The sequence below is a fragment of the Tympanuchus pallidicinctus genome, unplaced genomic scaffold (assembly GCF_026119805.1).
Source record: "Tympanuchus pallidicinctus isolate F22 unplaced genomic scaffold, pur_lepc_1.0 scaffold8, whole genome shotgun sequence".
In the NCBI taxonomy this organism is placed as follows: domain Eukaryota; kingdom Metazoa; phylum Chordata; class Aves; order Galliformes; family Phasianidae; genus Tympanuchus; species Tympanuchus pallidicinctus.
Window position 1 is genome coordinate 41,343,578 of NW_026294802.1, and position 24,980 is coordinate 41,368,557.

Genomic DNA, 24,980 nt, shown 5'->3' on the forward strand with positions numbered 1-24,980 from the left:
ATGAGTTAACTGACAAGATGTTGGAAAGGATTGGTTTTCTGATGTCCATAGCAATATGTAAATACTTCTATTCTGTAAAAACAAACAAACAAACCGAAAACATTAATATTGTAATAGATATGTATATGCAACACCTATAATGGTATAAGCACACATTAGAAAGTATACTGTTGGGATGTACATACTTGGTTGTCTTACTTCTTCAGTGTTCGTATTACTCACACAGTTAGCAGTAATTAAAGACCACTACATCTGCTTTTCTACAGCACAGAGAAAATAGGATCTTATTTGTGTATGTTGAGTCACTATTTGCTACACCAATGTAAAGATTTTAAAACCATTTTTTCAGACACTATTAATATTCAACCAAGTGTGCAAACCATGCACTCACCTTCCAAAGACTTATGCTGTAGAAAACAATCCTACACTTTTTGTTTTATGAACATGATTTAATATTGCCTTCTTTCTTTTCCCTCACTCACAAATCAAAAAATAACAGTCTGATCAGCAGTAAGACACAGATTTATCTGATCATGCTTCACACTACTTGCACTTCCACAGAAAATAAAAGTCAAATATTTAAAGTTCATATTTTCTGGGAAAGAAAAAAACTAATACTGTTGCTACAGCCAAGTACACTTGGATTACAATGTTTCCTATACCAACTTCTCTCTGTCAGTATCACTTGTTACTCAGGAAGTAGAATAGGTAAAATCAAACAGAACAATCTCTAAACAGAACACGTTTTCTTATCAAAGTCTGACCATCATTGAGTTGAATCTTTTTCAAAGTGCATTCCCTTGTGTTACAAAAAATTCAAAACCACATCACTAAATATTATCGTTCAGTTTCAATTAAGTGGCAGCGTAGACAGGAAAGAAGATGGCAGCTTATTTGCTCTACGCCCACACTGAAAGAGTGCAGGGTTCTACTTTCTGATGAAAAAAATCAGCGCTAATGAAAAGCTGAAAAACATAATTGAGTGTGGAATACTGGAGCTATTCACTGCTGGAGAAACGAGAAAGGACTTATTACTTCTACAGAGATCATTTTTAGACGAGCCTTTTTATTCCAAGGAACGAAGCAACCTATCTACATCTTGAATGATAAATTCTCTACTTGTAAAAAGCTTCATTTATCACAAACAATGAAAAAAATATAGAAAGAAAAATCAATAAGCGTAGCAGTTTAGTCCAGCAAAGGCCTTTCTTAAAGAGAAACCTCAGTCAAGGTTGAAAGAGCAATTAATGCAGTCTCAAAAATCTGGGCCATTCTGATAGAGTTCGGTTAACATGTGGCAGAAGTAATCATCCACTTGTGAAAATGATTTTCAGTTCATTCTCAAACACCTTTCAGACACTCATGATCCCATTTAGCTGACAACAATACAGGCTATCTGTGGGCATCATTGCATTCAATGTGAGAACCAATGGGGACCAAATGCCCACAGGCACTTTCAGTCATCCCTGCACGGCTGCATAAAAGGAATCTTCCTTGCACCGCATTCCTTCTTTTATTTAACCCCACAAGATTAAGCCATTTTTTGCCTTCAGTTGAGGACGAGAGAGAAAACTGATTCAAGACAACAATATGACCTGGGTCATAAGAAACCTAGCGGTAAACATTCTCGGATTCATTTTAGTACCTTCTGTGCTCTTGAGAAAGAGAACTAAATAAGCCTTCAACAGATGGAACGAAAAAAAAATCAGCCTAAACTTCTATTGTAATTATGATTGCTAAGGATATAGAAAACTTGAAGAATGTCAAGTAATACAAACACCCCAACCACAGCAAACAGTTCCATTTATTCCAATGAGCAAGATACTCATAATATGAATAGAAAAATGAGCTTTTTTATTTTTTTCCTCCTAAACAACTTCTCTCCTACAGTATAAATGGATATAGATATGCTGGAATATCAGATATCCTTAGATTCTTTAACAGTGATAACTCAATGCACTCTAAAGAGCTTCAGCATTTGTGAATATGCATACCAGTACTTACAGAGCTGCAAAGTAACTGCAATGGCAACTTGAGAATTACTGATCTGGCTCATGTCATATTGTGAAATATGTTTGGTATGTAAAGGGAGAATGTTTATCAAGACAAAAAAAATATCCTTTAGCCTTGAGAGAATTCCAGGTAACAAAAGAATGATACTGTTCAGACACAATGCAGGAAGTGCTCTAATTCTGAAGTAATGTAATTGTAACATGAATAGGTAATACAGCACAACTGTGGGACACCCACTCTGTATTTTTTTATGAGGCTTACTTTTGAGCAGAGCTATCCTGATCCCAGGGACCAAATAACAGTGGTTGCAACATCTGGGGGCAGTGCTGGGGTTCATCTCTTGGTTTAATTTCCTCTAAAAAGATCACAGTCTATGAACATAAAGTGCTCCATGAGGTGAAATCAAGCAGAGTAAGCAGAAACAACTAAGAGATTTGTGTTAAATGTGACAACCTGAATTTAAATTCTTCTAGTAGGTGTACTAGAAAAAAGTTTCAGTTGCACTTCTCTCCCTTTAGCATTCAGTTGTCCTGTATCAGAGGTTGTTTATATGCCAGGTCTTAAATCAACTCATCCTGAGCATCCAAAAGCATCTGGGCATCCAGCCCAGACACCTCTCCATCTCACTGCAAGTACATAACATTGCAACTAGATGGAAAAAGCAGTGACTTTTTTTTTTCCACACAAGAGTGATATTATTTATGATCTAAATGGCTAAGGACCCGCTAATATGAAAAATCTACTTTTGTTGCTAGGTCATACACTGCCACTGATGGAATCAGTTAAAACACCCTGGTTCAGAGTCCCATTGGTATAAAAAAAATCAATGAACTAAGCTGCCAACTGATGCAACTCCAATTCTGGTGACTCTGTTGAAAATAGTCCGCTTTTGGCAAGACAGGCCACTAAAAGAAGTGAACTCTTTAGGAATGTTACTTCATTTTGATCTCTGGCTACTTATGCATTTCATTCCACTGTCTAGAAAGCTTTACTTCTGAATTGATATCACCTTAATTACCTAAAGAACACAGACCTCATCAGAGCTAATCCTAAATATCAACAATTGTGTTTTCATTTGTTGTGATTGTCACTAGTAGGCATCTTAAAATCTGAAAACAGATATGAATAAGAATTTCTGTATCTACAAGTCATGAAAAAGTAGATAAGGTGACATTCACTGAATTTTGAAATACTTCTGTGTCTATCAGAACATACTTGCAAATGCTTGTTTGCAATCTGACAAAAGTTCTCATTCTAAAGGTCAGTTCAGAATAGCATATATTAGCTTGCTCTCGAGTCAGTTCTGTGAGTTAAAGCTTCTGTGGATGCAATGACAGAGACTACTCTGATTGCCAGCATTTCAAAATGCTTTTTAAACTTGGTAAAATAAATTTTATTCCAGTCACACTACAGCAAGTCCAGCAAGAAAAGTCAAAGAGTAAAATTATAACAATGGAGGGGAAATACAGTTAACTTTCTGGAATCTGTATACAATCATTGAAATAGCAGAATGTCCCCACTTTGCAAAAATATAAAGCTGCTACTAAACCATAGATAAAATGTATTTCTCAAAGGTTGGGTAAGTTTAAAATGGAATTGAGGATTATGTCTACAAATATACAATTACATTCCTGTTAATAAATGCAGTTTCTTTGCCATTGACCAATTAGCTTCAGCTTTTCATGAAGGCACTCTCATATGCTCTGTGAACTGAAAAAAAGAGTGCTTTTAAACTTCATGAATTTAAGTTGGATTCTGTATGACAACTCAACACTAGTATTAGGGAAGCCCAATTAGCAGAGCACTCAAAACTGTCTCTGATCTCAGCATATACATACATATATAACAGACATTCTAATTCATACTGATACTCCTTATGAATGAAACATGTATCTGCAATTTGACCATCTATGTATTACGCTATTACATGCCCAACTTCACTGGTTTCCCATTTAATTGGGAGCTATGTGATTTTCTTCTGAATTACAAGTTTGACACTTCAACCTCCCACTTCTGTAAAACCCCCTTTTAATCTACCAGACTCCACATAAACATTGGAACCACTTGTTTCCATCCCAAAGAACAGCAGCAAAGAAAAACAACAAATAAGCTGCCTGTATTGGTGGATGCTGACTGCCTCCATTGCATCTCTAGCAACTCTAAGGAATATAGGAATAGTGCCAGACATTAATTTCCATTTTTACAAAGCAAAGCAACAGTTATGGCTTGTTTCCATGAACTCAAATTAGTTAGATTTCATTGTGCATTTAATGCATTCCTGGAAGGGTTTGTGAATGAGAAACGCACTCAATTCATGCAAAGAAAGCACACCAGGCTCAGAGTCCTTGCCCTGCAGGTGGGTGGAGTATGGAAAAGAAGAGAGAGAGGACACTCTTACACACTTCCATCACCTGCTGCTGGCTACAGTAGATACTGAATTAGATGTACATTTGTTCCTACATCACAAGGCCAATCTAACATTCTGATACGAGATATTTTGCCCTGGAAAACTTGTCAGTGTAGAATGGTCACTGTAGGTGATCCTTGCAATACAAGAGTCAGAAAAGTACTTTTAATGCTCCTGATTGCCTTTTGATGACAATTCATGAGAGAGAACAAGGAAGAATGCTTTTGTAGCATGACTCCATTAGTTCTCTTAAAACTTCCATTTTAAGAAACTTTCTTACAGGCAACACATAATTGTACAATTTTAAAGATGCCGAAGAAACAAAAGAACTTCTGATTCCACATCCTTTTTGCTCTTTTTAAGAAATTTTAACTGTGAAAGATATAAACATGGTTACCTAAAGCACATTTAAGCTTGTACCTTGTTCCCAATGATACGCAGAAGGAAGCAATAACTGGATGCAAGCATGCAGTTGTATATCCCCAGAATTTTCTCCTACCCTCATGCTATTAGCGCCTCAGCAGTTTCTCTGTCTTAGAAACAGTGTCTCCATATTTTAGCACTTGTTAATGGATTTCTGTTTCAATTCCCTGTCTTCTCAACTCATCTAAACTTTCAAAATCTACATCTAGTAGCAGAATCCCACATTTCAACCACAAGTACCTAGAAGCAGATCTTTCGGTTTGCTCTGAAACTGCCACCTGTGAGTATCATTTAGGGGCTGTCTCGAGGATACACCAATTCGCACTAGGACCATTATCAGGTTTGGGTGTTTATCCTCAGAAATATCACACATAAACATTCTAAAACTGAATTCTGCAGGAGTTATTCCAAGAAACAACAGAAATGCACAACTAGAAATAAACCCCCCTTTAAGAAACTTTAGCATCCATTCATAGAAATCAGTATTTTAAAAATGGATTGAGATAACTAGAAAAAAAACCTAAAACCCTAAAGAAATATTGAAATGGTACCAATAATACCTTGAAAATGGCTTTGTCCTGGGTGTTTGCAAGACCAGAACAAGTAATGCACAAGAAAACTTGTTACAAGCTTGTGCACCAGGCCCCTCACCAGCTTCACTGCCCTTCTCTGGACATGCTCCAGGATCTCAATGTCTTTCTTGCAGTGAGGAGCCTAAAACTCAATACAGTACTCCAAGTGCTGCCTCATTAGTGCTGAGTACAGAGGGATGATCGCTTCCCTGCTCTTGCTGGCAACACTATTTCTGATACAAACCAGGATGCCGTTGGCCTTCTTGGCCACCTGGGCACACTGCTGGCTTATGTTCAACTGAGTGTCAAGCGATACCCCCAGGCCCTTCCTCTGCATATTCTTCCAGCTTTCTGCTCCAAGCCTGTAGAGTTGCTTGGGGTTGCTGTGGCCAAAGTGCAGGACCTGGCACTTGGACTTGTTGAACTACGTCCTATTGGCCTCAGGTCAGCTGCCCAGCCTGCCCAGATCCCTCTGTAGGGCCTTCCTACTCCCAGGCAGATTGACACTTCATGCAAACTTGGTGTTAAATAAAAGTATTCAAATGTACTGTCCCTGCACTAGAGTTATTAAACTGCAGCTGATTCACAATTGGACCTGTGGGAGTAACACTAGAAGAATACAGAATTTAGCACTTGTGAGGAGGTATGTGAGCCATCTATTGCAGTCAGCCTATTTCTGCTGCACAGGACTGTTCTGTCCAGACACTGTCTCCCAAAAATCCCAAAAAGTGATTTTCAACTGTAACACTGTTGATATGTAAAAATTAAAATCAAACAAACAAACAAAAAAACCCCAAACTTTCTTCTAAAACTAACCATGTGTACCCATAGAGAAAAATACTTCCACTTCGAGCTGCTAAGAAGCTACAATTGGCAATTTCTACAATTAACATGCAATTATTTTCTCTGTATTGGCTAGGAAAATGCACACATCTCTAAATTATAAAAGCTTTCACAGAGTAACATAAACAATCAAAAGTGAGATTCACGCAGCTGAATCACATTCCTGTCCTCTCCCTTATTTTAACCATGCTGCCCTCCTGTGGATGTCAAGGTACGTATGATGCAATGCCTGTCTACGAAAATCTATTTCACCTTGATCCCTGCTACCTGCATTGTGACTGACCTGAACAGGAAAGAAAATGCAAGGGTGAAACCATAACAAGAGGTTAAATTAAATTTCGGGGCAAGGACTGTAAAACCTGTATTTGAGCTTCAAAACGGGCATTTTAAGTAAGTACAATGTCTTATTATTCCACAAGTCATGTATATATGGGAGCACGGAGTCACACATATTAATAGCAAATTCACTCTCAAATTAGGGTGAGAACATTCACTGTGTAAAGACACGTTATTTCATCTCTGTCAATACAATTAAACACAGATCTTATAAAGACTATCCAACAACTAAGAAGGGATGGAAATCATTTGCAAAAGTCGTGGTACTTGGAAAAATGAGAATGTGCCAAACTGGAAAAAGTATATATATATATTTTTCTGCTATAGATATCAAATACATTATGAGGGATTTCAAAAATGCATTATGCCTTTAAAAACATAATAAAATGGTTTTGAATAGAAGAATCTGAAACTATTCTAAAAAGAAATTGTCTCACGGAGGAAAAAAAAATCATTTCTGATCAATTGCATTTCCCCAGCGGCTCTTTTAAAGCAGGCTCTGTTACTACTTCACGGGAAATTAACATTACATACTAAAACATTTGTATAATTTGAACTCATTCATACTCCGTTAGAATTATCAGCGTTATTAAATTACAGATTTCAAAAATGGGTACAGATTAGCTAACAAAACCACAGAAGTACAATAGCTGCAGTGACACAAAACAGCTGTTTTTCTTCTACAATTAAATTTATAAATGTTGAAACAAATTACAATTAAAGTCTTAATGATAAGGAGTGTTTAAAATATACCTCTCTTTCTAAAGAAATACTAACATTTCTGAAATCTACACAGAGCCATGCTGTGCTGTCTTTAAAAATCCGATGTTATTAAGAAAACACCTTTCTTTCAGAAACATTTTTGTCTTTACCATAGGTTAAAACTGTGAAAAGTGCTAAAGTTTAAATCAAGATATCGCATGTCAACATGTTACACATTATTGAAAAGACTGAAATAAATAAAGTTTTGGAAAGAAAAAATGGTACGAAAGTATTTTGCACAAGACATTTAGTATAGTCATGTGTTATTTTGTTCCAATTAGAGAAGATGCTAACATGCCACATCAATAAAAGACAACTGACTTAAGTAGTGGGGCTAATTAAATGAAACAAGATAATTAAATGCTTCTCAATGTATAAAAAAAAAAAGTGATGGCTGGAAGTGTTCCATAATATTGTCTTTTTGTTTTCCTATTATCTGCTTTTCTGCAGAGTTATAGTCAGTGTGCCTACATGCATAGAAGATAGATAGTGTCCAGATGTTAATGTGTTGGTGGCAGGAATCAGGTGTTCAATTAAAATTTATTCAGTGTGCAACGAAAAAACCCAAGCCTTCCATTAGGTAGAACACATACGGCTCAATTAAAAATGAATGCAGCACTTGAGACTAAATTGCACACTCACATTCAATAATGGTAAGGAAATTCCACATGACACATGATTACTTTATTAACTTAGTCAAAACAGTAATCTAAGAATTAGTGTTATTTTCTGTTTTAGTAATGGTAAAGCACCATTTATGCAATTTTTGCTTCCTCTCTTACAATATCTCTTTTTTTGAGTGTGTGTAATTAGTGAATGAAATAAAATCAACTTTAATATATTCAGATGTCTTATTCAATCATATGTTCTCAGCTAATGTAAATATATTAATACTAACAAACTTAATATCAGTGAACAAGACCAACTTCATTTGAGTGCATTCTTTATTCAGAATTCTTTTCTAAATGGCTTGACAGGAAAATCCTTAAAATGACATCTCATGACCCTGCAATATACTGTTGGTTACCAGCCTACTGTCCTTAACCTAAAAGGAATTATTCTTCAGTCTAAGTGCAATGGAAATTAGCTTGCTTTTCAAAGCCAAGACTTAGAAGCAGCTGAAATGGGTGAAGGCCACAAACATCCAGTTTTGGAAGAGACTGGCCCTCAGGTGTGCAGCTTGAACACATCCTTGAGTAGAGTTCTCCATGCCAGCACTAGCATGAACTTCATTGCATTTGCTTCTACTTGGACAATGGCATGGGGGCAGTCCACTTTTTCTTTTTTTTTTAACCTTAAAATTATATAAAATTTAAGTAAAGTCTCAGAGAAAATCACAAATGGATCAACCCTTGGTAATGGCATTAATTTCTAAGCCACTGATTCAGCGAACAAGGACCATCAGAGTTTCACATTAAGGGTTCTGTTCAATTCCCTCACCAGAACTATAAAGCTTTACATCTTTGGAATAAACTTTGAAAAGAAGCAGATGGCAGTTTTGGGCTGGCAGTCTTCTAATGCTATCAGAGGAATTCTCCATCTGGTAAAGGATGAGAAGTTGCTCTGACTGCAGTGGAGACTTTGCAGTGGAAGTCAAACCTACACCAACCAGAACACTTCCCCTGCCGATTTGTCCCCAGTTTACTCCATAAAAGCAGCATGAAAAAATAATCTGACAGGTCTTTAATGACAGGTCTTGCTCCAAAGGCAAGCCATAAACAAGATTTCACATACCACTTCACACACTTTTTTCACTTACCTTCTCTTCATCACTTATGCATGAAGTGGAAAAAAATCCCTTACATTATGAAAAAGAAAGCAGTACTGCATCACTCAACAGATAAAAAAATAATTTAGGATTAGATTATATTAAAACAGGTTTGTGGCAGTAAGTACAATAAAAGATTCTTTGCAGTGCAGAAATACTGCAGAATACAGACATTTTCATTTCATTTTCCTTCATTATTGAAAGGAAAAGCCTCAGAGTGGGCTAGTTGTGCCTGGACGCTTTCCTGTACTAACTACTGCAAGATGGACCCAGAGACCCTGGCAAAATGGCATAGTGTGGAACTGCCGATGCAACTACTGATGTTTAATAGGATGTGGTCTATTTCAAGGGAGCTAGCTGTGATAAATACATTATTTGGACAAAATAATGATAGTGTGGTGCCGTAGACACTCTGTTACTAGGTCAGAAACAAATACAATACCGTATCAGGGGTGCACTGAAAAAGGTGGCCTGAAGGTTGAAAGAAAGTATCTTCCACCTCTGCTCTGCCCCAGTCAAACCACACCTGGAGTACTGTGTCCAGTTCAGTAAACTGCTCCTTGGTTCAAGAAAGGCAAGGAATTTCTAGAGAGAGTCCAGCAGAGTGCCACAAACATGATGGGGACTTGAAGAACCTCCCTTATGAGGAAAGGCTGAGAGACCTGGGGCCGTTCAGCCTGGAGAAGATTGAGAGGAGAACTTACCAGTGCTTATAAATACCTAATGAATGGGGCCAAGTTCTTTTGAGCAGTGCCCCGTGGCACAACAAGGGTTAGCGGGCACAAACTGCAACACAGGAAGTTCAATACAAACGTGAGGAATTTATTTCAGTGTGACAGAGCACTGGCACAGGCTGCTCAGAGAGGTTGTGGAGTCTCCTTCTCTGGAGACATTCAAAATTAGCCTGGACACTTTCCTATGCAAACTACTGCAGGGAATCTGCTTTAGCAGTGTGTTAGACCACAGGTATCTGCCAATCCCTATAACTCTGTGCTTCCATAATCACTGAAATTATATTATAGTAGAGAAATAAACACATTAAAATTGATCTTTTAAAAGGTCTACCTTTAAGTATCACGAACCCAAATACGAGACAAAAATTAGGTGAATGCTATCTTCATGCAAATAACAGATGGACAGTGCAAGTGACAGAAGGACATAACACAGGCAGGTGGCATGCCCCAACCCCTGCAGTTAATCGTACTGCACTCTGTGGAGAAACAATGCGCGGCCATGCCAGACCATATGTAATGTCAATGCATGTCAGGTGGAAATAACTCTCTTAAATTCTATGTCACAGAGTAGTGTGTGACACCAAGAAGTGAATAAGACCACCGGATAAGAAAGGCTAATAAATAACTGCATCTCTCACCTGACAGGTGCCATGCTGATTTGTAGTAGAATGAAGCCATATAAAAATAATCTAAGGTCATTATTCCAATAATTTGCAATGATATTTGGTACTGCAGCCTGGGAAAATATTTATATTGTTTAGACAACATTTTTGCAGGATAACCTTACAAACACCACAGCCAGTTACATCTTCATGACTACAGACTCATGAATGTAAGGGAAGTTTCCAGCCAACTTTCAGAAGGAATTCTGATGACCAGAAAAGTTAATATTTACAATGCAAACTAAATACTCAAATACATAATATGTTCTACCATACATAATTTTGTATAGGTTACTAAGCAGGGATATTTAAGCACTATTTTATTCTAAAGATATTGTCAGCAATATTTTGAGCAATTTTTTCCTCGCGTTTTAATCATATCTAAAAGTGAGAATTTGATCTGAATGGTGCTTTTCCAAAGCTGTGGGAACTGTGAACCAGTAGCATAAGTTAATTTAAGCTCAAGAAGCCAATTTGAAAATTCCAGTCAGGACAGTAACAATTAAGAGTGCAGTTACTGGGAGTGCACACAAGTCTGAACTTTGCATTGCAAATTTTTGAACAGCTCTGATACAGTAAGTTTTTATTTTTATTTTTAACATTCATAAATTATCATAGTAGAATAAAAAAAAAGACAAAAAAGCATCCTACTTTATGCTCTCCTATTAGTATGACATATGAAGCCCAGAGAAAAACTGACCTTTCTATATTTCACATCATGTACATGTAGTAACCTAACTGCTCAGATTGTGATCTTCCATGTGAGGACCTAATATGGCACAGACTTTGACAGAATATAGCATCTATTTTTTAATACCACCTTCAATCCATGTTGACCTGAATTTTCAACCCATCTATTCTTCCTTATATATTAAAAACACTTATTTGTAAATTAAACTTAAAAAAAGGTTATTGCTTAGTGGCATAGAACAAAAAACATTAACAATTCATATTCAGCTTTAGGGCTTCTAAATTTCTCACCCTCAATTTCATGAAGTTAAGATCTATTTCCAGTTAGATATTATTTCATCATTTGGTCTTGTAAGCTGCCACCAGCTCTTCCATTTTTAATGAAGATAAAGGAAACTTTGTTTTTACATATTGACAGTTTTCTGAAGCTGTAATTAGAGCATTTTCAATAACAGGCAGGCATATATAAAAACCCACCTGGACACTTTCCTACAGGGAACCTCCAGGAGGAGGTTGGACTCAGTTATCTCCAGTCATCCTTTCCAACCCCTATGATTCTGTGACCCTGATTATGATCCAGAGAGCCTGAGACATAACAGCCTTAAAGAAACTTAGGAGAGAACATGGTATAAAAATCCAGTATGCAGAAAGTGAATCAGTGGCAACACAACCAGTATGTTCCAATCAATTATTCTGAAAGGTTGAAAAGGAATTCTGCAGTACTGAATCAAAGCAGGATCTGACACACATGCAGAATCTGTGGTGACAGGACAAGGAGAAATGGTTTTGAACTAAAAGAGTGTAAATTTAGGTTGGATATAAGGAAAAAGTTTTATACAGTGAGAGTGGTGAGGCACTGGATGCCCAGAGATGTGGTGGAAGCCCCATCCCTGGAGACATTCAAAGTCAGGCTGCTGTGGGTCTGAGCAACCTGGTCTAGCTGTGGATTCACTGCAGGAATTGTACTAGATGACCTTTAAAAGCTCCTTCCAGCTAACACTGATCATGAGAATTTTCCATACCTTTCTAAAGCCAATGGTCACACAACTCAACTTGGATCATTTTGCTCATCAGAGAGCTGGAACAAATTAATCTTAGTATTTTCAGAAGCATCCAGCTTTCCAGTGAAATACATAAGAAAAAAACACCATATATAAACAGTTCTAATGGTCATTTTTAAAAGACTGTAGAATTATTATTTAAATGTAAGTCCTTAAATCTCTTCTTAATTATTTTACATTATGCTTTATAAAATTGCAAGAAAAAAAAAAAAAAAGAAGAAATATACTTTCAGGATATTATTATTATTATTTTTATTATTATTAACCTTGCTTAACCCATAAATCTTCTTCACGTAAAGTATGTTGTGGTTAAGCTAAGTGAGTTTGGATCTAAATTTGTATCTCAGCTTTTACAAATATTTCAGATTAATTACTATGGAATGAATGAAGAATGACACCTTAATTAGTAATGCTTCTCTTGGCAATTAGGATTCTTTTGGCTTCTCTTAGCAATTAAAGTGGCAGTGGCATATCATTAAGGTCTTCAAGATTTCCCATGCCTGCTCAGAAGCAATTACTGTGGGAAGAACTGAAAATCAGGTTCATAGCTATAATCTGCTCTCTAAGGATCCAGTAGTAGGATAAACACTTTTGCTTCTTCCTTCCACAGTAATTTTGCATTAACCCATCATCATTTTCCAATCAATCACTAATGTAACTTTAATGTGTCATTTTTCGTGAAGTTCAGTTTTCATTTTTATGAAGAAACTGATTACAGTCAATTGATTTTTCAGAATTGTACAATATTAAAATAATGTAAATGAAGGCACATGAGCACTTTTTCTCTGTGGCAAAATGCCGATATTCATTCACCACAAGAAAAAACGAGAATTTATCACAGTGCAAAACAGCATAACAGAAAGTACTGCTAGGAGGCACATTGGAAGGATAATGGTAAAGCATTCATACAGTGGTAAAATTAAAATCAAGCCATTCCATCCTGCTGCTCATAAGATATGTAGGAAATTGCTACTTTAGCACAAACATGCACAGATGGCCTTGTGAAAATAAAATTGAGTATGAGTTCGTCAGAATTTAGCAAGAATCAGAAGATAATTATAGTGATGTAACATTTTTCATCTTCTGACTAAAGAAAAAAAATCTACCACCACTGCTATTAGACCCCAACTTCAAATTGCTTATTAATTATGGACAGAAATTTGACCAATATTTCTGCTGAACTGTAAACTCACTGCTTTATTTTCTGATTATTGCACTTCTCATTTCCCCTCCTTCCCCCCCCCCAAAAAAAGGGGGAATAATCCCCTTTTATATCCCATGCTGGATGTTGCAGAAGATAATGAATTCCGATAATAGAAGTAAAAACCTGTGCATAGTGAGGTGCAGGCTGCCCTGTTGCTATCAGGCCTGAAGACCTTTATTTTAGCTGGCTGGTTCTTTTGAAGATCACCAGAAATACAAAAAACATTTCTCTCATATCAGGGCATATTCAAGTTTGCATCATGAGCTAATTTTCCTCTTTATCAACCATCAGACTGGGAACACACACCCAGAATTTTCAAACAGAGCTTACTTCTTCTTGTAATGCAATTGTATCATGGGAACTGGTAGTGAGAACAGAAAACAGTAGTTAAATGAAAGATATTTTTTGTTTGAAGTATTTTTTCTGTTAAAATATGTTAAAGAATTACCAGACTCTGAGATATCTAAGGGTCCCAAGTTTAGCCAGTTCTTTTTACCCTCCCAAATACTGCATTCTACTGTAATTAATTGTTTGGACAGATGGAATTTAACACAAATTGCACTAGCTCTGATAGTCCCTGCCTGTGAATCTCGCAGAATGAGTGTGCACATTAGCCAACAGACCTGTAGGAGCTTAAGAAACAAATAAGCAACAAAAGAAATAAAAACAACCCACAGCCATTCTCCCTAACAACCTAGCTATTTTTAAGACCTCTTACTTATTATCTTAAATGTTTACAATATTGTTTGTTAATTCTGACGTGAATGTGATGGTTCAATGGGCCATCATAGGTGCCATCACTGCAACATGTCTTTCCTTTTCTGCCTACAAGATTAGGTCAACCACTTTTTTTTAAATCATTTTCATGCTTTCTTTCCTCCTAGCATTTCCCCACTCTTCAACTCAACAAAAACAACACGCTTCAAAGAAAGTTGGGCAAAACTATAACTTGTGATTGGCGTAGATTCAGTTGGGTTTTTTTCCCCATCACGATTTTACAGTACCATTTTGTACTTTTTATTTAACATGATAGAAGTCATCCAAATAGTCATATGCTTTTATTAACTATACTAGCCAAGCATACAGACCATATCCCCAATTTCAACAGCTTGCATTAATTACCAGTATGCTCACAGAAAGGGTATGATTGCCTGTGGAGCTCACTAACTACTTTTATTCCCTTGTTTGGTCATTGCACATGCCAGAAGTTTCTGAAACTTGGTTTTACTCTGTGCTGGGGTAGATGAGTCTTGTCCTTTTGAAAGGGATACACACGTTATTCGTGTTTGGGTCTTGGATCTCCAGTGTCAGCAACCATCTAAATTACTGTTGAAAAGGAAGGCAATCTCCTCTTCCAAAGTATTAGTCAAAAGCTCAGGTCCATCTAAAATAATTGGGTAACTTCATGCAATGCAAAGAGTACAGGTAAACAATGCCTTTCCAACTGGAAGTATTCAGCAAATAATCTTGCACTGGTGAATTTAACATCTCACAAACTATTCTGCAGTTTGCAGGATGCTTTTTAGTTACTGACAGATCCTTCTGCAGATCATTCCTTGAGTAGAAGAAACATGCTCTACACACATAAATATGTAGTGCCAGTTGTTAAATGACATTTTTACATACTTTTATGACATAGTTCAATTTTGTACTGAAATCGCAGTTTAATATCTGCCCTCTTAAACATGCATCTCCTTATACAAAAACTGATGGTGCTGGTGATCTTGGTGCAGAAAATAACACCACTAAATCCCCATAATGACCTCCTCAAATGGTAACAAGGCCTGAAATATCTTGTTTAGATAAAGGAAAAACAACAACTCTATACCTTTTGCTTGATGTGTCTTTACTAGAGAAAACCCTTAAATGTGCCTGCTTTTGTTCATCTTCTTTACTGTCGGCATCTTAGTGTATAAAAAACTCCTAAGAATTACACGCAGATGAGAAAGAGGTTTTTACATTAACTAGTAATTAACTAGTAATAACTAATTATTAACTAGTAATTAACATTACTCTTAATAAAACTAAATTTTGTTTAGAGCCAGATGACTTGCATACACGCTTGTGATGGGCGCATGCAGCAGACTGGTAGAAATACAGTACATCATGCAATGTTTCAACGTGTTAAAATGAGATTTCCCAAGCCAAAATCTGACGTAACCACAGGCAATGAGCTTTTTTGGTTTTACAGTCAGAAAATCAAGACTGAGGTGAAGACCAAGGCTCTCTGCTGGCAATCAACCTTTACTCTCATGTCAGGAATGAGTGGCAGAGGAATTACCTTTTCAGCAGTGGCGCAAAGGTAGTTTCCTAAATTCCACTTTGTGTATGGATTATAGCTCATCTCACAACACTGGAAGACTTGGCACTGCAAGTGTCAGTGGGCAATTTCTGTCAGTATCTGTAAACACATTTAACTCCTAAATGTATTTGAAACTAATTAGAGAGTGATTCTAGCAGAAATTGTAACCAAAATTGTAATGAAAATTGATATACTCCTTCATATTTCGTATACATCTAATGTTCTTATCATAAGCAAATGCTCAGAACAAAAAGCATAAAGTTGCAGATGTTAAGAAATACAAATCAAGAATCTTTGCTCCCAAATGGTAGTGTCCATATATGTTGAAGGACTGTAACTACCATGTTGGAAACTGTAAACTACCATCGGCATAGGCAAAAAATTCTCACAGGGATTCCTTGAAATTCTCATAAATTTCAAGATCTTCGTCAGAGCTCATACACAGACACAATGCTACCTACAAAGATTAGCATTTATAAATAGAAAGAAATATCACTAAAAGTGAAGATGACATTTCTTGGAAACTCAAGTTATCTGTAGATAAATTGCTTTACTATCTATCAAAGTAGCCTAAGTTTCACGTAAAATAAACAGGCTTAGATTTTAAAAACCACTTAGGGAGCTATGCATAATCTATAGCTCTGAATGCAATATACAGCTAGAAGACCTACAGTGTACCATATCACAAGCAGTGTCCTTTCTTTTTTGTTCTTCCCATAAAGCCAAAGTCTTTCTTTTCAGAAACCATCCCACCAAGGCACTGCTCCCTATACAGCTGTTTTGAGAGAACTCTGAGTACTCTGATAAAGGCTAACTACTTACACTTTGGGTTGCTATAGTGAGAAAAGGATTCCATATTATCTGATGTGATGTAAAGACTTGTAAAATTCAAACAAGCTCAACAGTTCCCACGTGTTACCTCGCTTATCCTTCCCAGGCTTAATGTTCACAAACTGAAAACTAAGCCTTCTGCCACAGGATGGCGTGAGCCCCGCTCTCTGTAGCAGCACTTGAAGTCAGAGCTCTGCTTCCCTCTTTCAAACTGGAAGCAAAAGTGTAATAGCAGCAAACAGAAAGCTAGATGGTGCTAACAGACTTCCATTATGGTTTCAACCAGATGCACAAAAAAATGTTGCAAACTTTGCTAATGAGAAAAGCACTTTTGGTAATTGCTGTAAATTAAAGTAGAAAGTTAATGCTTTTACCTAATGGAAACCAACAGCAATAGAATATATCTATGGTACACATCATACATAAAAAATATTAGGAAGAAGTTTTTTAGATGTTCCATATGAAAAGTTTCCCAAAAGTTTTCTTCTCTTTGAAGGAACTTTATACCTACTGCTTCTAACTTAACCTAACATGTTAGCTTAGCTGTAGGTCAGTCTCCATCTAATTATTTCCACAAAGGTAAAGGAAAATATTTAGAATTATTCTGCTATATGTCTGTGCACAGAGGAAGGTCTGAAAGCAGACATAAATTCACTATATGCAATACAAAGGCCTATTTGCAGCAGAGACCATGCAGCACATGCTATGAGAAGTATGACACCCTTATCTGTAGAAGTAGCCCAGACTTTGTCAGAGTTTGCCCAACCAGCGCATACGAGCTGGCAATATCATCGTTCTGGATGACTCCAGTGTCCGTGCAGCTCTCCTTAGCTGACTTATGAGCTTGCTAGTAGCTATGAGAGCAGTTTGTCCTGGTGACTACAACTGCGTAACTGTGTGACAGCAGAGCCAGCAGACCCTAATGCTGTCAGCCCTGTCACTGAACTACCTGTGACTGCGGGGGATTGCTTTGCAGTCCTGTGCTTCATTTTACTCATCTTTAAAACAGAGATAATGATACCTATCTTCCACTCCAGTGGAATCTTTTATCAGTAAGAGAAAAGTGTTATAAACCAGGAGGATTCCTTATTGTCTAATTTTGCATCTTGGAAGACTGTTATCCCTGACCATAATTTAACAGATATCCTTTAGATCTAACAATACAAGCAGGAGAAATGTGTGACTTTAGTCGTACAAGAACCAATAGCTATATTTACTAATTGTATATGCTCTCCTAAGAAAGAATATTTCAGTCACCTTCAAGTGCAAAAGGCAAAAAACTTATAACTTTTTTTTTTTTTTTTAAGTTGATGGCAATCATTATATTCTCTAAATAAACTCTTGCTACTACTAAAATTTTGAGAGAAAAATAATTTCAAAAATAAGAGAGTATAAGTTCAAAAAAAGTTGACAAAATAATTGCTTTGCTGAAAAGAGAGGAGAAGAAAATCTGAGCTCACAGGTAGTCATAATTAATTGCTCAGAGAATGTATATTACAAACAAAAATTTCATTAACTTCTTGTTTGTAATCAAAATATAGCCACAAGGAGAAGTGCAAATTCCTGTTCCTTGAGAGGAACAACTGCAGGCACCAGGATGTGCTGGAACCAGACCAGTTGGAAGGCAGCTTGGCAGAAAAGGAGCTGGGAGTTCTGGTGGACCCCGGGCTGAATGTGAGCCAGCAATGTGACCCTGCAACAAAGAAGGCCAATGATGCCCTAGGTTGCATTAAGCAAAATATCACCAACAGGTCAAGGGAGGTGATTCTTCCCTTCTGCTCAGTGCTGGTGAGGCCTTGCCTGGATGCAGTGCTCAGTTCTGACCCCCCCCAACACAGGAGTGACACAGAGTTACTGGAAAGTCCAACGAAGGGCCATGAAGCTGGTAAAGGGTCTGAAGCATCCCTTAAGAGGGGAGGCAGAGAGAGCTGGGCCTGTTCAGCCTGGAGAAGGTTCAGGAGAATCTCATCAATATGCACAAGTTCCTAAAGGAAGGGTGCAAAGGGACCAGAGTCAGGCACTTTTCAGTATGCCCAGTGCCAAGACACGAGTCAATGGGCACAAGCTGTCACACAGGAGGCTCCATATGAATATCAGGAAGCAGTTCTTCCCTGTGTGGGTGACCATGCACAGGCTACACAGAGAGGCTGTGCAAATCTTCAGAAGCTGCCTGAACGTGGACCCGGACACCCAGCTCTGGGTGCCCCTACTGAAACAAGGGTTGGGCCAGATGGACCCAGAGGTCCCTTCCCACTTCAGCCACTCTGCGATTCTGTGAACAATTCTAAATGCAACATGTCACAACAAAAAGCAGAATGCACAGGGACAAATTTTGCCGTTTTATCTTAGAAGCAGTTCTAGTGAAGAGCAGTGCTTACACATTTTACTTTGAAAGTCAAAAGCAAATGATATTACTTTGTAATATTGTCCTGTATAGGCTGCTCAATTGGTAAGAATTTCATTTAAAACTATTTTTTATTTCACTCTTTCAGATATGATTATTAAACATGACTAATTAAAAAAAAAAAAAAGATATACAATAAAATATCAGTATCCATCTTACATTTCTAGTTTGAAAGCAAATACCCCTCAATAACCACTAGGCTATGCTAACAGACAGCTCAACTGGCACGATACACTTTGAAAAGTAACACTTACTTTATATGCACACAGATATGCAAAGGTACTTTATAAGAAAATGGATTAGAAGAATGTATTTGCAGTAACACACATCTTGAGTGGGTTAACCTGTCTTCCCTGGGTTTTCAACCCTAATTATGAGTTTAGGAGAGCCAAGTGAGTCTTCCTGAAGCAAATGCTCCCTAGCACTTCTATTGCAGCTTAACAGGAATAAATGGGCTTTTAGCATTTTAGATAGCAAAGTTTCAGACCACATCTTTTATTTCCTTTGATGATTTGTTTTAGATTTCAGACTGCAGTGGAAGACATGGATAGAAATGTTTGTATTGTTGTATAATGAGAAGATAAAAAAAATGTCTCTTGAATATAGTCTGCATTTTGAACCTGAGAAAGGTTACTGTATCCCATGAGAATATGTTATGAATGATGAGAAAGGAATCTGAAGTATCACGAATTGCCCATACTCAAACCTGTTCTGCAATTTCTAATTAATGAGCAACATTTACCTTGTCATTACCCAGAATATTCTAGCTGTGCATGCTACCTTCTCTTCTCTATTCTCAGGGTTTAAATAGAAAAGGATTGTTATGGTTCACTTTTTTTTCCACACTATTTGAGCCCTGCATGCAAAAATTTGAAAGAAAAAATCAGAAATAAATAGTAAAACTATGCAGTAAGATGCATACAAGTAGCCTTCATTTCTTGCTCTTAAGAAGGTTTTGGCTTGTACTGAAAAAATCCCAAGTCTATAATTTTATTTGAAATATAATCAGTTTTTATGAATTTAGATATTTAGAGAGGGAACATGTTTGTAAGGCACTGCAGCCACAGAATATAATCTGTGAATTTAAAAATCTCAATTTAACTACAAGACAGCATAATTTGTGAAAATAAATATTCTTGAAGAATAGAAACAAGATGGGTTTTGAGGACTTTCAGCATGTCTCCCCTGTCAATAACTAAATTCAGTTTAAATAGGAGAAACATTTCCCAATGAAATAAAACCATAAACCCATAATTAGCATGGGTTTGTGGACTTAACTGACATTGAGGAATCTGAAATATTTGAGCATAGCTATCGTATCTGACAAAGAGAGCTCATTACCAATTTTTTAATCCTTAGTTTAATAAAATTAGTTTAACAAAATCCCTCTTTCTGCAACTGGCTGTGTGGTAAGATTTTAATTCAATTTTGAATAAATTTTGAGGTTCCCAGCTGAAACACTGTTGTTTAACAGCAACATATTAGACAGTGATGAACCTTCTTTGTTTGCTTGTAAACTCAGCTCTACACGGGTAATAAAAGTTACCTGGTTCAAAGACTGGGCAAAGATAAAGCATGAGACGGCTCTGACAAAATTGGAACTCATGGAGGATAACCATACTAATGGCATTAAAAGCCTGTTATTATGGCTGTAAAATAGAACTCTGACACAACGAAACTGCAACAGTACTGCAAAAGCACATCCTTTTGCTTTCCCCTTTTCAGTACGCTATGAATCCGTGCATAAATATGTGACTACATACCAATGCGAAATGAAACAAAACGAACTCCCAGCCCTTTTCACTATTCAGGGTTAGAGCAGGCTTGCAATCCAGCGCTTCAAGAATTTATTTTCTCCCATGGCCTGTTTCCCTGCCTGTTATGCACATGCTGATTGAGAGAGAAAATGGAGCCATTTACTTTTCTGCCTCATGCAGGTTCAGCAGGGGGCTGCAGAGCAATAACACCCCTGGCAGAGCGCAAGTTCTGCTCCTGGGTGAGCACAGTGGCTGCCATCCTGCTTCTCCCCTGAGCATGAGCTGGCTAGCAGTGTGCATGAACCCTCCCTACCCATTCCCTCCCTAGTCTTCTCTCAAGTAAGCGCTATTATTCTCACTTCAATCAAAATACATCACCAAAAATTTTATCTGTATGTATCTTTACAGCCTTATTTCTACTGATTTCAGCTATTCTGTGTATGTTACGCACCTCTGTGAAGTGAGATTCCAGCTTACCAAACTGAGCACAGGAAATTAGGTGCATACCACCAGCTACCACAGGTGGAAAAGGAGGCAGGCTCTTCCTGGCATCCCTCAGCTACCTTCAGCATAACACATTTCTTTGTGTCCTGTAATGCTGTCCTTCATTCATTGCACGTTTTCCAGCTTCTGCATAAATGAGTATTTCTCATATAATGCTGCATCAGTTCTGAACTGAACAGATTTAATTTGTGTGATAATCTGACAGTAATCCCTTTCAAAAATACAGCAAACATACTTTTACTCACACAGGAAGTCAAGCAAAGGCTGTGAGAGTGCCTGAGTGTCTGCTTTTCCTAATGTTGAGGGTTTCTGACTTCTGTTCCCTCCACTCTCACTGAAACTCCAATGCTTTCATCAGTATTTCAGCGCTATCAGTATTTCATTAACTCTTTCCATGGCCAATAGAGGCATCATCAACATTTTATTTCATTTCATGGATGCTTACAATGGAGAAGTCCATACAGGCCTCCCTTGGTGCTCTGACTTTGCTAGATGAAAAAGTAAAAAATCAATTTTTTGTCTGGAGAATAATGAAAACAGTGACACTATAGTAAAATGAAGAGGTAAGAAACTGTGCCAGAGACTAGTGTTCAAAGACAACATAAGGCAGTAACTAGAAATAGCAGATGAAAAGGATGATGATTGAGTTAAATCCTTAAAAATAATATTTGACTGGGGAACCCTTGTAATTCTCAGACAAGAAGACTAGAGATATAAACTAGTATGGAAAAGCAAACTGGGTGGTGAGGAAAACCTTCTGGAGAACAGAACAGCCCCCCAGCTGGGTCACAATCTCTGTGGAATTGGGTCTCCACAATTTCTGTGGAGAAACCTGCAGCACAACCAGAAGCAGCACTGGAGCTCTGCCCTTGTTGCTAAGCCCAAGTCAAAAAAACTGCGTGTTACGCCCTAATTTGGTCTGTGGGCAGCACGACTCCAGCATTATCAGCAGCCTGATCAAATGCAGGAACTCCCCACAGTCACCTGTGGGAGAGGCGCATGGCAGCATAACCTCTCTGAAGTAGCTGTAGAGTGGAGCACACCACCATGCCAGGTTATGTGCAGGTTAAATGCATCTGATTTGTATTATTTGTGATTTGTGTATTATTTGTTACTCATACTGTCGAAGCAGTGCTTTGTTTGATGTTACTGCTTTAGTAATTTTAGATATTGTTCCTCTATTAATTTCAGTCGAATATGTAAGCTTTTAAATTAAACAAGGGTTAATCAATTTCCTTGGCGAACCAATCTCAAATTATCCAGTTGCCTGTTAAAACACTCTGTGAAGATATCTGATACGTTGCAGATGGGTAGAAGGATATAAAGGCATTAGAGCCTGGAATCAATCCCTGTATCCAAGCACTGTGCATGCTGTTTGACAGGCTGCTGATGAACACAGCAACACTACGTCACTTCAGCAGCACTCATTGCTTCAGTCGGTTGCTCAGAGAAGCTGTGGATGCCCCATCCCTGCAGATATTCAAGGCCAGGATGGATGGAGTCCTGGGCAGCCTGAGCTGCTGTGTGACAACCTGCCTGTGGCAGGGTGGTTGAACTAGGTGAACTTTAGGGCCCCTTCCAGCACAAGACATTCTGTGATTCTGTAATCCCCTCTGGCTCCATACTGACATCTACTTAAATTATAATTTAGAAGAACAGAAAGCAACGGTGACTGCTTTATGGCACGAGACACAGCCTTGCTTACTGCAGGCAACTTCAGTTGCCTCTGCAGCCAGGATGAGGAATGGTGGTAGCAATTTCCTCTAGAGATGTTTTTACAAATAATCTATTGCATTTAGTTTTGGAGCTAGGCAGGAAAACATCCTTAAACTGGAACATTCACATCAATTCAAGAGAAAGACAGGAGAGCAGACATAAGAAGAAAATGGGAGATGATAGCATTGCAAATACCCCTATATGGAATATATGATTAATCTTATTTTAATGGAAAAATTTTGATTTCTTAAATAACAACTTTGGCTTTTCTGAAGTGTTATAAACTATAATATTTAAAATCAGTTTGTAATTGACAGTGTTTTTAGCTCTGTCTATCAGTCAGCTCAATAACTCTCCTTACATCTCACTGAACTGGATGCTATTCCTGACTATTATAAACTTTACACATAAAACAACACAATGTCACACTAACAGCTGTTGTACACACTTACATTGTTTTTACACACTTGTTGTTGCTACACATGGTTAAGTATAGGCACAATGAGGCAAAAAAAATAGAATGCAACCTGGCAGAAAACAGCCACTTACCCACAGTGCTTCATGTGAGGTGGTTTATCCATTCTCACTGCCAATTTGATTTTCAAGTCACTGTCCTGGCTGTTTTTGGGGACGATCATTTTGTGCAAATCAGGGGACTTGGAGCTGTTGGATGTCGGATACAGCACTACCTGCAAGTAATAAAATAAATGCTGAGCTGATTAAGAAGTCTGCTTATCTTTAATGGAAACTACCAAGCAGTTCAGATTCCTGTTAGATCTCCTCCACTCTGAAAGGCAACTTAAAAAAAAGTTTCATAATTTAAATAAAATATTTGACAAATTCCTATCATGATGAATGATTATTAAATGAATTAGATGAATGATTATTACAATTGGAAATTTTCATATTATGAATTGAAACAAATTTCTTCCATGAGATCATTCTGAATTAACAGTTTTAAACAAAGAACAACAAGTTCTGGTACTCAATCAGGTTGTCCAGGGCCTCATCCAACTTGGTCTTGAACAGCTCAAGGAATCGAGCATCCACAGCCAATCTGGGCAGCCTCTCACCACTCTGTACAGTTAAACAAGAGCCCAATTTTCCACATTACTCAGTACCCTCATGGAAGCATGCCTCTGAAACAGCATGCTATATAACTCTATGCAACAGCAGTGACAGACACTGCTGGAGTGAATATAACCGCAACATGCTGCTTCTTACTAACTTCAGTTAAGATCAGTAGCATTAACAAAAGCCAGCTGTAGTAAAAAACACAGAAATCAGAAATTAATTCCAAAGCTCTGTTGCAAACAGAGTGTAATATATACAAGATACTGTGTTCAGTTCACATCAATATGCAACACAAACATTTTGTTAAATTGATACAGATGGACATTAAAAAAAGCAACACCATAAACATGAATTTTAAATACTTAACTAAAATGTTTAAATGACTTAATTGATAATTTTAGTAATTAAACATTATTTTTAGACCACTATCGGTCACAAACAGTCAAATATTTATCTGCCATCCAGAACTTTCAGCTTTTGATATCTAGCACAATTAAATATTACCACTTAATTAAGTTCATAACCACAGTCACACAGTTAAATGCTGCTGAAATAAGGATGAAGGGAAATTTTATTATTAACATTACTTTTTAATCAATTTAGACTCTAAAACCATCCAAACATGCTCCTTGGGAGAGTTTTGCAATAGTCAGTGAATTCTGAACTATCGTTAACTCTTACAAGCAGTATCTTCCCATCTTTTATTTCTTGGTAACTATAACTATTCATAAAGTTAATCACCAAATTAATTTCTTATAAATAGTAGTTGCATATAGTGTCACACGTCTAAAACACAATATATTCCCCTCTCTGTTTCAGGGAAAGCTAAATCAAAGACTTGGCTAAGAATCCTCAAGCAAACATAAATCCAGTGGATATTACTAAGCCAAAAATTTTACAACAGATTTATTCACATG

At 37.3% G+C, this 24,980-nt stretch overlaps 1 protein-coding gene across 12 annotated transcripts in view; it reads right to left on the minus strand.

The window, feature by feature from the left end:
• CADPS2 (calcium dependent secretion activator 2) overlaps window positions 1–24,980 on the minus strand; it is a 304,359-nt gene that overhangs the window by 121,182 nt on the left and 158,197 nt on the right. For all 12 annotated transcript variants that reach the window (XM_052667761.1, XM_052667760.1, XM_052667754.1 and 9 more), the window contains exon 8: window positions 23,539–23,678. In XM_052667761.1, coding sequence (XP_052523721.1) covers window positions 23,539–23,678 — 140 coding nt within the window. The remainder of the gene's footprint in view (window positions 1–23,538; window positions 23,679–24,980) is intronic.